The sequence below is a fragment of the Haliaeetus leucocephalus genome, unplaced genomic scaffold (genome assembly GCF_000737465.1).
Source record: "Haliaeetus leucocephalus isolate CR32 unplaced genomic scaffold, Haliaeetus_leucocephalus-4.0 Scaffold229, whole genome shotgun sequence".
Taxonomy (NCBI): Eukaryota; Metazoa; Chordata; class Aves; order Accipitriformes; family Accipitridae; genus Haliaeetus; species Haliaeetus leucocephalus.
In genome coordinates this window covers 11,553,047-11,568,106 of record NW_010972665.1, presented here as the reverse complement: position 1 = coordinate 11,568,106, position 15,060 = coordinate 11,553,047, and the positions used below count along the sequence as shown (strand labels likewise).

The 15,060-nt window shown below is 36.6% G+C and overlaps 1 protein-coding gene across 1 annotated transcript in view; it reads left to right on the top strand.

Annotated features, from left to right (window-relative positions):
- The window catches only part of CCDC6 (coiled-coil domain containing 6), a 56,816-nt gene that overhangs the window by 24,312 nt on the left and 17,444 nt on the right, over positions 1-15,060 (top strand). Inside the window, exons 3-4 of the mRNA XM_010567942.1 lie at positions 1,473-1,622; positions 10,173-10,301. Of these exons, the coding sequence (XP_010566244.1) occupies positions 1,473-1,622; positions 10,173-10,301 (279 nt within the window). The remainder of the gene's footprint in view (positions 1-1,472; positions 1,623-10,172; positions 10,302-15,060) is intronic.

The following is a 15,060-nucleotide window of genomic DNA, read 5'->3' as shown; positions in this document are numbered from 1 at the left end:
CCTCCCCCCCTTTCCCCCCCCCAAATTTAAGATGTTTATGTTCTTTAAGTAACTTTTCTTTTAGGCATGGAAGGTGTCTTTGAAGTAATTGTCCCTTGGGCTATCAGGGAATATACCATTCCAGTTAAGAAATCATTGACATAATGAAATCTTTTGAGCATTTTCCAATGTGCAATATATATAAAAAGATGGTTATTTTGGCACATTTGGGGCAGAAGATTCCAGAAGCTAAGCTTTCATTAAAACTGTAGTTATACTTCTGTTTCAGTTCTTAATTTTCCTCTGTCAAATTTTACTGAAATAAAACTTACTGAATCTTTACATATTGTAAGCTATAAGCTGGTATAATTTTTTTAGAATCAGGGCAAATCACAGATCCGCAGGTCAAGTGATGTGTATTTTAATTGTAGGGGATGAAAACACTCCTCAACACTACACTGTCTCATTTATTTAAAGGTGGTGGCTTGTGAATTCTGCATTTCTGTCATTCTGTTGTTCTGGGCTGTTTGGACTATAGAATTAAGAGTTGGCTCTAACAATTTGTAGCTGTGATCTTTCATTTGCCCATATGAAATACCCTTCTTAGCCTTTTAGAGCACACTTCCAAGAGATAACTTCTGTGTTTCATTCATCAAGTTTTTAATATGTACATTAAAAAAACGTACAAACATCTGAACTGTAGGGAATGCGAGGGAACAAGCTCACAGGCTGGCTCTCTGGAGCAGTGCCTAGGTGCTAGGGGAGAGCTGGAATGGAAATTGTCTTCTCTAGTGATTCTTCATGGGGAAGATTTCCAGAGTAGCTCTCCTCTTGTGAAATTTGGAAATCCTCAGGGTAAAGCTACCACATGGCATTTTTTAAAGTTGATGTTGTATGTAGTGAAGTAACAGTTCTGAGAAGTAATGAAAGTATGTTTTCCTTGGCTGGTGGTTGGGTAGAAATCCTTGTGAGATGAGCCGTGCTGCCTGCGGCTCAGAAGCAAGGTGTATCTGCATGAAAGAATAAACGCATTATTTGACTCCTAGAAAGCAGGGCTGCAGTCTAAGGGATCTGGAAAGCATGCATAGTGCTGAATGCACCAGTCTCAGATCTGTGCTTCAGATCGTAATGGAGAATGTTTAGAGAGGAGTTTGTTTTTAGGAATAGAGTGGGTAAAAGTAGGTATCTGTGAATCAGTAATGCTTTTATAAAGTTTAAAAGGTTGGGGAGTTCATGCATTTGGTTGGGGGGAGGCAACTTTGAAGCACCAGTGTAGTTTCCCAAGTTGAAAGATGGGGAACAAAAAAGGAAGAAAAGTGCTATAATGTTAGTAAAGGTGATGGTAACAGCACTTAGAACAGCCTACTGTTCTCAAGGATGATGGGCAAGATTAAAAAAAAGAGGTGGGGGGCATTTAAAGGGGAATGGAATAATTGCAGTTTTTACTGTGGAGACTTACTCCCTTTTTTCTTAAAACTGTCTTTATTTCACAGCAAGCAAGGGCAGAGCAGGAAGAGGAATTCATCAGTAATACTCTCTTTAAGAAGATTCAAGCTCTGCAGAAAGAAAAAGAAACACTTGCAGTAAACTATGAAAAGGAAGAGGAATTTCTCACTAATGAGCTCTCAAGAAAACTGATGCAGGTAATTGGTGCCTTTACTGAGGTTTCTCCCAGGAGCCTCAGGACCAGCTGGTGGCTGAACTTTTTTGTTAGTGTGACTGCAGTCAGAGGGTTGTGGTCAGGTTGTAGCTGTTGTAAAGCTTGACACTTGATAAAAGTAAAATACAAGAAATGTAGTGAGTAAGCGTTTTTTAATACATTGCTTTAAAGTTTCCATCTGCAAACTCATAGCGTTGAGAACCTAAAAGTTTGTATAGAGATGCAAAGAAATGGATGTCACTTAAAGTAAATGGTAACTGTCTTACAGAAGAGAGTTACTGATTAACTTAAAATGTTAGTGAAACAGACGCTTTTTTCTGGAGTATTTTATATTTAACAGGAGTCCTGAAATATTAAATTTTATATACAAGAATGTGCAGCAATGCTTGAAGGAGACTTTATCGGTAAGTTTATCCATACTTTTAACAAAACAGTTGCTTCTCTTGAATTAAAACACATCAGTCTGGTGCTAAAAGTAAAAAGTTGAAGATGCTGGGACAATTTATGGCAGAGAAACTTCTTTTCATTACCCAAGTTGCTAATTTTTGGAAAGTGGGTAAGTATTTGTTGGAAGTGGTGTGCACTGTTCTGATAGACCTGTCTAAATACCTCCTTTTGGCCTCTGTAGGAGACAGGGTACTAAGGTGAATGTTTGGTGTGATCCATTATGGCTGTTTTCATGCCATTACTTATAACCTTTGTCATGAAAAACTAGTCCATTTTAAAGAACCTAATCTGTATGTTGTAAGCATTTCTTATGTTCTGCAGCTGGAGACTTAAGGCATATTTAGCCCTGCAGTTAGGAAATACACTGTTTGGAAACAGCATTAGAGCTAATCCCATCTGACGCTTTTGTTACTGAAAACTGGGACTTCTATGACTTTGTCTATTTGATGCCTATTATCTCACTGTAAGTTAAGTATCAAGATTAAATATCCTCAGTCTGATATTACTATTTCCCCTTGCTATTCTTGAGGACTGACAAGAATGTTTCTGAATAAGATGTACATTTGCTTTCAAAGTCATACATTTTTATGAAAAATAGAGAAGCAGATGGCAGTAATATAGGGGGTATTGAGCGTTCTTTTCTAATTCAAGTAAGATGGAGATACTACTATAGAAAAAGCTTTCCACTAATCTCTTCCAGAAAAGGGAGAAACAGTTTGTTGAACAGTGTTATTTAATTGAAAGGGGTATGTAGAAATCTGTTAACGAACCAGCTTACCTGGAAGTGTACTGTATGTTATGTAGAGCAAAGTAAAACTTACTTTAAAAGTAAAAGCATGAATTACACTTGATTTGGTGGAAGGTTTTTGAACTCATATAATGACCTTGCACACAAATTTGTACAACACCAAGTTCTGCAGCAACTAAATATCTGTATCTAGTAATTGCTTAAAATATGCTTAGCCTTCTTCCTAGAATTCAACTGAGATTGATATAAAGCTGTATCTTTAACAGTTCTTAAATTACTAATGTTATGCAAAATAGGTTCACACATTACAAAAGACAAATACAAGCTCCTTGTGAATCTAAAACTACAATTAATTTTTATTCTTTTCTGCTATGGAATTTCAGAAAGTATCCTTTGATTTTTGCCCCAAATTAAGGAAAAAGCTAATAATCTGCTGTTACTAAAATGGCCAAGGGGGTGCCTCATTGTAATGTATGAAATAATGCAAGGGCATTATGCTGTTTATCCATTGGAAACCCTTAAAGGGTGTAACTTCGTTCTGACTAGTGAGAGAAAGATTCAGAGAAGCATGTACGTCCGAAACAGAATGCAGGCATAAAACTGGTGAAGTTATTCTCACCTTTTGTACAGCATCTGGAGAAAATCCTCAGTTTCGGATTCAACATCTTCCCATAAATGCTATCCAGCTTTCAGTAGGCATGCTGCAAGTTTCTGCTGAAAGAAAGTTAACTACATAGCCATAACTACAATAATATGGAGGTATAATTCTGACCACCATCTGCTTTTACTAAACAATATCTCAGCCTACAGCCTTACACTTCATTTAGTGTGGCTTTCCTGTAAGTTTCATTTAGTGTTTGATAAACAATGTCATGTCAACCAGAATATTTTTAAAAGGTGACAATTCTTAAATACACTTGTGTTACAAATTGTTAGTCCTAAAACTGTGTCATTTCTGTCAGTATCATTAGGTAGCAGTTTTTGGAAGTAAATTGTTTGTCTGCTATCTGAATATTAACCCAGCTTACTTGAAAAAGAGAACAACTGTCAACATCCTGTCGATGTTGGTAGTGGTTGTGCCTGTGAGGGGTGAGTGGCATGGAATATCTTGCCTACAGGTTCACCTGTTAACTGCAGTGCACAGAGGAGATGATGATAAGGGATATATCAAAGTTCTAGTGCAAAGCATATTTTAAGCTGTGTCAGAGGAATCTGCCTGGTCAGCAGGTTTTGTAGGCCACACATCTGGATGACTTTTCATACCTTTACAGTGGCTCAAGACTTGCAGAACAGGTGGAGGACTTGTTTGTTTGTTTTAAAGCAAACAGTTTAATACTAAAACTATTATTCTGTTCGTGTGTATGCTGAATGCAGATCTCATGTCATGGCTTGATTATGTCTTTGATGTGATAAACTTGCTGTGAAATGCAAAAAATGTGTATTAATATATTCTCCTAAACACTAGTAACATGCTCAGCAGCTTATAAATTATACAAATGAAATGGTCTCTTCCCCTAAAGAGCTTACCTGTAGAATTATGATAAACAGTATGTTTCCACAAAAAATAATTTTCTGTCTCTATAGTGATTATGGATTTAGTAAGTTGATATTAGAATACTTATGAGTTGCAGGGAATTTTCTTAAGTAGCAAAGAACTGAAAGTAATATTGACATTGATTTTTGTTTTCTGAAAGCTTATCTGCTGTTTGGAAGTTTTGCTTCTTCAGTTATGAATCCTGGAAATTATACCCATGTAGACTACCAGATGAAAACTCTGAGAAGCAAAAACTCCTGATACTACAAATAAACTCATTTTGTGGAAAAGAGGGCATTATTAGCACAGATCACATGGTCAACTTAGTATTTATTACAGTATCTTTTCTAGTTTGGGATACTCTTCCCATTACACAGGTGTAGTTCTAAATTCCTGACTAATGTTTTTCAAATGCAGAAGGTTAAGATAATTACAGTTTACTTTTTTTAATTTCCTGAGATTTGGGAGTGCCAGTGCTTACCATTACCTACTAGAATGTAGCAATTCTGTCTTTATTGGAGGGTGCAAGGCTGATGAGGCAGTTATAAGGCTAATAATGAATTGATAAATGCCCACTTCCATTTTTTTTTTTTTCCTCTGGAGAGAATTCTAGCTAAATCAGATGCAGACTTTGGATGATGACTTAACCAGAAATACAGTAGCCTCCAGTGGATGTGTGGGCAGTAATTGATTGCTCCACTGTTCTTTGCTATTTGGGGTTAAACTCTTAATCTCTGTATTTGCCAGGCAACATTGGTCTGACCTGGAACTAGACTTTCAAAATTCATGCTGTCAGACATGGTGCATCAAATGGCTTCATGTTTTTTGTACGACTAAGGGAAAAAAAGAATGCATATAAATCTGTTTTGTCTAAGACTTTGCCTTTTGGAACAGAGGGAGGGGTGTACTTCTGGTAAACTGCATATGATTTGTAGTCTCTTAATTTTTCAAGTATTTACTAGTCTGTGGCTGTGTCAAAATTACTGCCATATTATTCAGTTGAAAGCCACCTAGCAGAGGGACTTTTTTCATAGTGCCTGTGTGGTTTCTGCTTTGTCAAACCTTTGTTTGCCACAATTTTAGTGGCTTATGCATCGCATTCAGAGTGGCATCTGGAACGAGCTCCTAGAATGTTGAAACGTTTTAAATGTGAAAGCTGTCTGCCAGAGCACGAGCTGCAGCGCTCCTCACTAACAGCCTAACAAGAATTTCCCAGTTCAGCATGATGTGCATTACTATTATAAAATAGAAAGTTACATCAGGTTTTTAATATTGTAAGAAATTAATTTTGAAACATTTTACTATATGGCAGGCTGAGTCTAAATGTACACAGTAGCACATAAAAGAAGGTGTTTTCACTGGAATAACACTGTCTTCCTGTTGACAGGCTTTCTGGTGCCATACCATTGCTTGATAATACCTGTTTATAACTGCATGGCATTAGCTGTTACTGCCTCTGTAAGCCCAAAAAATAAGTATATGCTTTTACTAGTTAAATTTCCTCTGTTTAGCATAATTTTTAATTTCCTAGGCTGAATGCTGTGGAGATGGAGCACATGCATCTCAACAGGGGTTTTGGAGTAAACAGGAGCTTTTCATCACATACGTTCCTGATAAAGTTCTTATAAACCTTCTTTTCATGAATGAATACATTCATTTTCCCATGTACTTACTCTAACTATATTTTTGTCTACCTGACTAAGTCTCTGGAAGCTTTGGAACAATATTTTTTGTGGAGTTCTCGATCCCTAGTCATTATAGAATGGTAGTAATATTTTGCAGAGTATCATTAGAAGTGTTTTGATGCAGAATCTGTTTTTGCAGCTGTGGACGTGGACTTGAGTTGCTGTTTTGAAATTTAAAGTATTAAATCTTGAAAATTTATCATTTGTGTAACAAGGCTGCTTGAAAGTAATTAATTTTTAATATTGTTTGAACTTACAAAGTCACTTATTCTTTAAATTGTGCAACAGTCGTTTTCAAAATCAAATACAGATTTTTTTTCAATACCCTTATATTTTTGGAAGTGCAAATTGGTCCGAATATCTATCCTTTAAAGTAAAATGTTACAACATACCAAGATAATAGCATAATGTGTGGTCAGGCAGATTAAGTAATTGGGAGGCTCTACAGAACTGTTTCTCATGCAAGTCCGATTCTTGACAGTTCTTTCAAAAAATTGTAAGCCTGTAAAAATAAGCTATTACCCTTCCTGCTCTCCAAAATACGATGTGTCAGCTCAAGGATGCAAATGCGATTGTGTGGAATAAACAGAGTCAGCTCATCTATCATTTATTTGATGAACATCTGGACGTAAAGAGGAGGCAAACTGCTGATACAAATCTGTTAATAAACAGGACTTTCAGGATGCAGCAAAGGAGGAATCGGACAACTTTTGATGGCTAGAGTACTAAAAATAGACTGTTCAGTACAATATACAAGGTCGTAGTCTGGGGGATAGATGAGGGTTGGGGTGTTTTTGAGAGAACTTCATCCATTAGCTCCATTATTTAATAAAAACACTTTCCGCTGTCCCAGAATAAGCCAGTACAGTAAGGAAGTAAGGTAAATGTGGTCCTGCATTGTATCAGGAAACTTATTTCTGTAGAGAGAGAAGGGTATTACTGTAGTTGTATAGGACTTAACCTGAACTAATGCATGCACTCTTTCTGCTGCTAAGCTTTGCATTTGATAGGCCCATTCTCACTTTAAAGTATTAGCTGTGTCTCTTGCATCAAACCCATCTCTGATCTTACGTAGCTGAAAATCCCCCCAGTATCTCTCCTGCAGTTTTTATGTGCAATTCAAGGCCTATAAGACATTGTCATCAGGGTGAAACGTTCTAACCCATTTTTTTCCCTTCTCTTCAGCTGGAAGCCATAGGTGTATCTGTAAACAGTTGTTACTATAATTACATATAATTAAAAACAGTTTGAAAATACTCTCTTACTTTACTAAGTAAAATAAACACTGTCCACCAGTGTTTTACCAGTGGATGTTTTCTCATTGTTAGCAATTCTGGTTTTCAGCATTAGGGTTTCAGCATTAACTGGGTTGGGTTTGGTTTGGTTTGGTGATCAAAGCCAATAAAAGGGAAAATTATTTTACCCAATTATGAGTGACAGACACCATTAATATATATTTTGGGGTGTGTTATTAGTATTTTTCTCACACTTGGAATAATGAAGCTGAAGGGGTGAAGAGGAGTAGCACAATAAAGTAGGTTCATCAGAATGTCCAAGAGGGCTTTCATATTATAATCCCTTTTAGCACTCAAGGGAAAAGTGTTTGTGGGTTTCTCTTTATTCCCAGTCACTTTGCTTTCTGGTATATTTATGTTAAAATCAGAATAGAAGATATTCCTGTAATAAATCTCTCCTGGCTTCACTTAGTAGCTTTCTGATCAGCTGGAATGATGTTTTGGCTGCAGTATGTTCACACTCCCAAGGTAGGGGTTAGTAGATCCTACACAGCAGCTACAGATCTAACAAATAAGCCTCATCAGTTCCCGTGTGATGGAAATTCCAGCAAGTTTTAAAAGGAATGAGGCAAGATTGTGCGTTGCAGCTTGATCTGTTTAAATAATGTGGTAGTTGCGTTTGCATGAAGCACACAAAAGCAAGAAACAGTATTTGTTGTTAAGTTGGCTTGAGGTTCCTTCATACAACTGTATGATTTGCCTGACTCACTGGACTGACTGCAAATGCTAGCAGTCCCCAACCACACGCTTTCTGTTACCAGCATCTGGCTTTAGGCTGAGTAAGAGATTCTGGCTATGTGCCTTTTCACACAGTTTAATTTGCTAACTAAATATAAGCTGATTACAGCAACTGGATTTGGTCTCAATTTTTAGTTAGGTGGGAAAAAAGCATCTGGCTTTTTTAGTAAAGCAAAATGGAGATTGATGAAAGTGCAGCAAGTACCTTGAGCTAGGTGGTAATCTACATGCTGTTTGCTCCTTGGGCTCTTTGGCTGTCTTCAGTCTTAAACTGTAGCTGCTGTGTAGGGGTGGGGAAGGAAAGGAGAGGGGCTTACAGAGCTATAAGACTAAATAATGTCCTTTTCATATTAAACCTGTTTTTCTCCAACCAAGCTTAACTCCAATATTGAAGTAAGAAACTTCAAATTTTTTGTTATCAAACACCACAAACAATATTTTGATTTAAAGGTGTGAATATAAATTTTTCTTTTAATGAAAATCTCACTTAGCAGCCCTATGTGTTCTCACACAGGAAATGAAATGGCTTTATTTCCAACTAGACAGTTTAACAAAATTTCCTAACCATTTGATCAAGAGTTGCCATGATAGTCTCAGGGATTATCATGTTGGAGTCTAGGTGGCTTCCTCAAGTGCATGGGAATTTCCATGAGCGTGAGGTGTTTTGGAAAATATACTGTAATTTAGTAAGTGAAAGGAATAAATCTCACTTATTTTAAATTACTATTCTGGTGTTTATTTTAATTTGTGAAAAATAAAATCTCGGCATTGATAAGCCCTGAAAACACAGTTAAATTACAAAGTTCTCCCATATGTATATTGCCAAATAGTTACTGTCTGCCTAGTGCTCTCTCCACACAAGCCTTTCTGCTCTGAACTCTCTGCCAGGCAGCACTTCACAGACTATTTTTCTCTAAATAGCAGCAAAAGGAACTGAATTAATGAACTAGCAGTTTAAGTTTGTTTTAAAATCAAAGTCTATTTCTTCACTGTGGATATCCAGCAACCTCGACTTGTGTCCATGACTGTGAGGTATGCCTCCATTTCCTCAGATTTTCCTCACACATTTAAACACTATGATCTTGCATATTGTTATGTGATAGCCAGAAGAATTGGCCTAGAAAATCAGCAAGTGGAAAAAAGTGCCTGCAATTTTCAGTGGATGGCCAGAGCACAGTCTAATTACACCATTGTCTTTTGGTGACATTTGCTTTTCCCCAAGTCAAATTCACGTGTTTGTACCGTGGTGCCAGTCACGCTGTTTTATTCACAGGAAGACTTGGATCCCTGTCTCAGAGGGATTCCATTGTGATTTTTACTTCAATGTTAAAAGTGACTCTACTCCAAGACATAATTTATGTTAAAATGTGGGGGGTTTTTTGTTTCCATCTGCTTGAGAGCTTTGCGAGTAAAGATTTTTTTCATTGGAAATATTAACTGAAAAATTTCCCTTGAGTGTTAAGAAAATTTGTAACATTGATTTGAAATAACCAGTGTTTTTGTATCGTCAAAATCTTTTGATAGCATAGGAATAGAAATTAGATTTTGGTTGGGGTTTTTTTGTTTGTTTTGTGTTGGATGTGGGTTTTTTTTGTTGTTTGTTTGGTTTTTTTTTCCCCACTATCTTGTTGCAGAGCAATTTCAGTAGTATGACTTCAGTTGCGATTTTAAGCTTTCAGCTGCCTGGGAGAAGGAAGTGCTAAGACCTGCATTTTATGCTTTGGGTGCTCTTGAGATGATGCATTTAGATTAAAATTAATGCTTTTGTGAACATTATGATAGATTTTTTACTTTTGAAATATCTATAATTATTTTATATACTATATATTATTTATCTATGTTGATTGGACTTTATTAAATATTTGGAAATGTAGTTTATTTCCATCTGCTTTGTAAATGGAACACAGTTTAAAATGTTGCTTTTTGAAGGGCTGTTGTGTGGGTTGTGCATTTTGAAGTCTTCTGAGAAGAACTATCATTAGAGAATTTAATGTGTTAAGAATAAACATGTGTAAATAAATGGTGCATAAAGTTTTATACTTTCATCTATGTGTTTAAAATACTTCAATGTCTCCTAAATTTTCAGCTGCAGCATGAGAAAGCTGAACTAGAGCAGCATTTAGAGCAGGAACAGGAATTTCAAGTGAACAAACTGATGAAGAAGATTAAAAAACTGGAAAACGATACAATTTCGAAGCAGCTCACGCTGGAGCAGGTAACTCCTTACTTTCAGAATTATATGACTGTAAAACAAGGGATTCTGAAAAAACACCCCAAACTTGTTTTGTATTAGATTTGACTTAATTTTTTAAGTATGTAAGAAACTGGGCAATGTCAAAAATATAGAAGAGTCAGTTTGACTTTCAAAGCAATAAATCATTAACATAATTTATTATGAGAAACTTCAATTAATTTTTTTTTTTTCATGGCCATTATAACTTTTAGTAGCCTTGCTGCAGGCCTTCATGCCTGCTGGACAGCTGTGAGTTTTGCAAACGCAACTGTTTTGTAAGTAATGCTGCTTGTTGCTGTTCATCAGCTTCCACTCTCATGCTACTAGTGAGAAAGACTGTCGCTTCTGATAGTGGTTAAGCACAACAGTAAATGATATGTATGTGGTCTAGTTGTGCTCTAGGTCACCTTTTTGTGGCAGCTTGGATAGCACAGGACTCAAACTGTGAGATGTCAGCTGTGTGTATACTTTAAAAGATTCAACTACATCCAACCTCCTTTCTCCCTAGACAGTTATGAAGATTGTAGAGATAAAACACCACTTGTTTTAGTCATGTTTCCACTGGAAGTTTAGACATTGGGACTGCTCTTATGTCTAATTTTAGGCATGTGCATCAAAGCATCTCAGTGGCGTTAGTAGGAGTCCTTTTGTCTTAAAAGGCAAACTGATGAAACGTAGAGGTTTGTTAAAGAATTTCAATTTTTCTGGTTTGTGGAAGTCCAATAATTTGGGTGGTGTAAATATAGTAGATTATTTGTGTGAATTTTTTTGCTATTCTCATCAGATGTGGAACTTCTTTGTTGCTGGTAATCTGAATTTCTACCAGTTTTGTATGACTCCTATTTCTGTTGACATTGTGGATAAATTAATTAATGGGTATCTTAATGATGAAATGGGTTTTCTTGATTCTTATGCTAACATTCTGTATGGAGAGATCTATGGAACAAATTGAAAAATAGAAAGGTAGGAAGATGTAGTTGCCAGCAAATCCTTAACCAGCATGGAAATTAACATGAGATTGACATAACTCTCTGAGCCACAAGGTGGTGGTGGTGGCCACTTAATCAAAATGCAAAGTAAGCTTACACAATAAGCTGGTTTAGTCTTTGAAATGTTAACATGAGTCACAGCTAAAATCTTGATGGTATTTATTTTCGTATCATTTTTCTGGGCAGAGTTGTGAAATCATAAAATTTGAAACTCGTTGCTACATTTGAATATTGATGATAGATTGTCCAAAAAGCATGGATGGTCAAAGGTCTTGCTCTCAAATATATGACCTTGAAAACTTAATTTGTTTATGAAGATGTTAAATTTGGCTGTCAGCCTTACTTACAAATGCCATGCGTATTTATATGTAATGCAATGTACATCTTTGTTTTCTCTTACAGTAAGGTATAGTAAATCTCAAGTTGCTTTGAATTTCAGCATGCTTTCTTTTCTTACACAAATTAAAAAAAAAAAGCTTATTGTGTTAATTAACCAGCTGAAGCAACAGCCTTTGGGGCATGTGCTGTACCTAGCAAGAAGCAACTAAAAGGTGTGAGCAGAGCAATGTTGCCTTTATTGTACACATAGGGAATTAAGGAAGAGAGATTGCCACAACACTTCAACATAATCTTTGGGAGACCTGTTAAACAGAGCTTGGAAAGAGTACTTCAGCAATGCTTTGAACATAATCTAAGGCTGCATTACTAGATCACTTTAATCAGTGAGCAGATAGTTACAACATATGTTCACTAAACTATTATTTTTAAAATACAGAGCATGAATTATCTATGCTTTCTGCCCTTCCTCCTTTGCTTTCTCTCATCTGAGCTGCTTATGCCACAGGTGATCGATCAGTAAGTAGCCAGTTTGTAGCAGAGATGGTTGTATAGAATGTTATTCCTAAATAAAAATTTAAGTTGGATCATAGTGTTCAAATGTGACCTGACTTAATTTTCTTAAGTCAGCTTGAAGTGGCAGAACATTCTTCTCTGAAGGCTAATGGTGAAGAAATTTGCACATGTGACTATTTCATTAACTGAATGTCTCAGTTAAAATGAGCAATAATGTTCTGTGTTACAGTTCAGTGGTTTGATAGGAAATAAATAGCTGTCAGTTTTGTCCTACAGAGGCCAAGTTTGTGTAGGCTTGCTGTTACTCTTTTTAATTGCTTTTCCATTTCATGCAGTACAGTGAGAAACTAGAATTGATGCAGTTAGGAGATGAGAAATAAGAGCTAAACTGCTACTAATAATCTTCTGTGCCTGCTTCTCTGAAAGGGGAAGAACATGAAATGTGTAAAATCTTCTGGAAAGATATTCCTGGAGAGCAGCAAAGAATTAAAGCTACAAAGCAGGAGGGGCAGATGAGAAGCAGAGAAGTGAAATTAGGGATAGTGGGCTTAGGCAGAGATCTTGTTCAACTTTCATTGATTTGGAAGATCTCCATTTTGGGAGGGAACAGTTGTGCTTGTTAGTAAACTGGCAAGAAGACTGAAGAAGCGGTAATCCCGGAATACACACACAATGGATATTTTAGCTGCATTTGAAGTGAAGTAAGTGTATGCGTGCAATAGAGAGAGAGATGAGAAGAAGCACAAGTGGATGGTGTGGAAGGTTAAAAGGGATTTTTCTCTTCCTCTGAAGGGAAGATTAAGGTCCAAAAAAGCAAGGAATATTTCCTCGTTTCCCTGTTGTGGTGGTAAAAATGAAATGGCGTTTGACTGGAATGTAACTTTGAACCCATATAGAATGACACTTGTATTGACAGAGCTGCTGGTTTAGTCTCGAGAAACAATCCCATCCTGCTTATATTCAGAACATTATCATGTTCCTAACAAATTCACTGACTAGAGTTAGACTATATTTCAAAGCACACCTGAAACTACCTAGTACAAAACAAATATTCCTATTCTCTGAATTTGCAGCTCTGGTCAGTATGCTGCAGTTGCTTCTCCTGTAGGTTGAGTTCAAGGTGTTTATCCTCAAAGCTTTAATATCCTGACACTGGAAGGATCTGGGACAACACTCAAGATCAGGAAAGAAGATACTAGTTTCCAGTATGCTTTCATATTGCTGGAAATGTGGCGTTTTAGATCTTTGTTTTACAACCTGGTTTCTTTGGTGTTTCATTATAGCATTTGTATATTGTTGCTGATGATTTGACTTTGCCATTGTGCACGCTTACCTACATGCAGATTTCTAATTAATGGACTCTGCTGCCTTGGTGATGGTTGCTATAATACTAAATGTAATCTTAGATTTTTCACATCCAAGGTTATAAATGATTTACTCTATCTTCCAATTCCAGTGTGCTCTTCTTCCTAGTATTAAATGAAATAGACTTACTTTCACCAGTATGTTTTTGTGGGTTTGGTGCTAGATCAATAATATAGTTGTAAAAAAAAACCACATCAGAGCAGGTGAGTCTAATCCATGCTGCACTGAAGTGACACAAAAGCCATTGCTGCAGAAGTAGTGATCTGCAGTCAAACCTTTTTCATCATGTGTTTATATAGATGGCTATGCAATATAGTGAAGATCTGCATGTTGGTACTGTAGAAGCAAGGTGTGCAGACTCCCAGAATGTCTTGTGTACTTTCTTCCCTCTGAATGCTGTCAGCCCCAAGCATTGGCCAAACTGGCTAACGAGCAGTGCCCTCAAGCAAAGTGCCCTGAATCTCCCAGGGCTGAGACCTTTGTCTTCGTACCACTCCGGCTTCTGCTGGTGTGGGGGATGAAGTGTTGGTCAGGATCCAAATTCTCATCCCTTGTGTGAAGCTGAAGCATGTTGCTCCTGACTTCTCTTTTCTTGAAGTGTAAGTTCCCTCAACTGTTAGCGTACATCTGGAAACTCGGAAATGGAAAGATTTACTAAACAGTGTTTCTTTTTACTAACGATGTTCCCTATTACTCATGAATATATGTCTATTTTTACTTACAGTAACTAATTCCTCTAAGCTTTAAAGAAGAAAGTTGTGCATTCATTAAACTTGCACTGTTACCTGAAGTGCATAAGTTAAATTTTGTTTGGGTATCTCAATATTAATTTAGTGGTTAGCACAGAGCCCTTACACTTTCAAATGCTGTAATAGCACTTCACCCAGTGATGCAGTGTGAGGAAATCACTTAATCTGTTTTCAGTCCTTCCATTTTGTAATGTGGGATTATTTGTCCATCAGGAAAGTGGTGAATGTTAACTAAGGCTTGGCTGGGAAAAATAGTTCCATGCTATTTTCCACCTGTAAAGGTGTTGGATCTGTTCCCCTATGTTTCATTATTGCTAACTTCTGGAGTTCACCTGCCAGTGTCACTGAATAAGATCAGCTGTGCCTCTTAGTATTCTAGTGTATTCTTATTAATATTTGCATTGTATTTGTACTAAAATACTAATAATAGATTTCTTCATGTGTGGTTCTATGTTATATCTGCTTTTATTAGCTTATAGTAGAATCAAGAATGTTTGTTCGCACAGTAAGTGAATGGGAATAATGTCAAGTTAAGCACTTTTATAAAGCCTTTGCTAAGATAGAAGTACATTTGTTTCTGCTAGTAAGGGTTGATACAGTAACACTTAAGGCAATTCACACAATTTTTTTCTTTACTATTTTTGTTGTGTCACGCCTTTATCTGACACAAGGCAAACATGGCTTCCCTTCTATTTCTGGCTTACTTAACTGTGATTCTTCCACTAAAAATGTCTAAAATTTTTCAAAAGAATAAATGTTGGTGTTGTGGACAGTAAATTCAGTTTG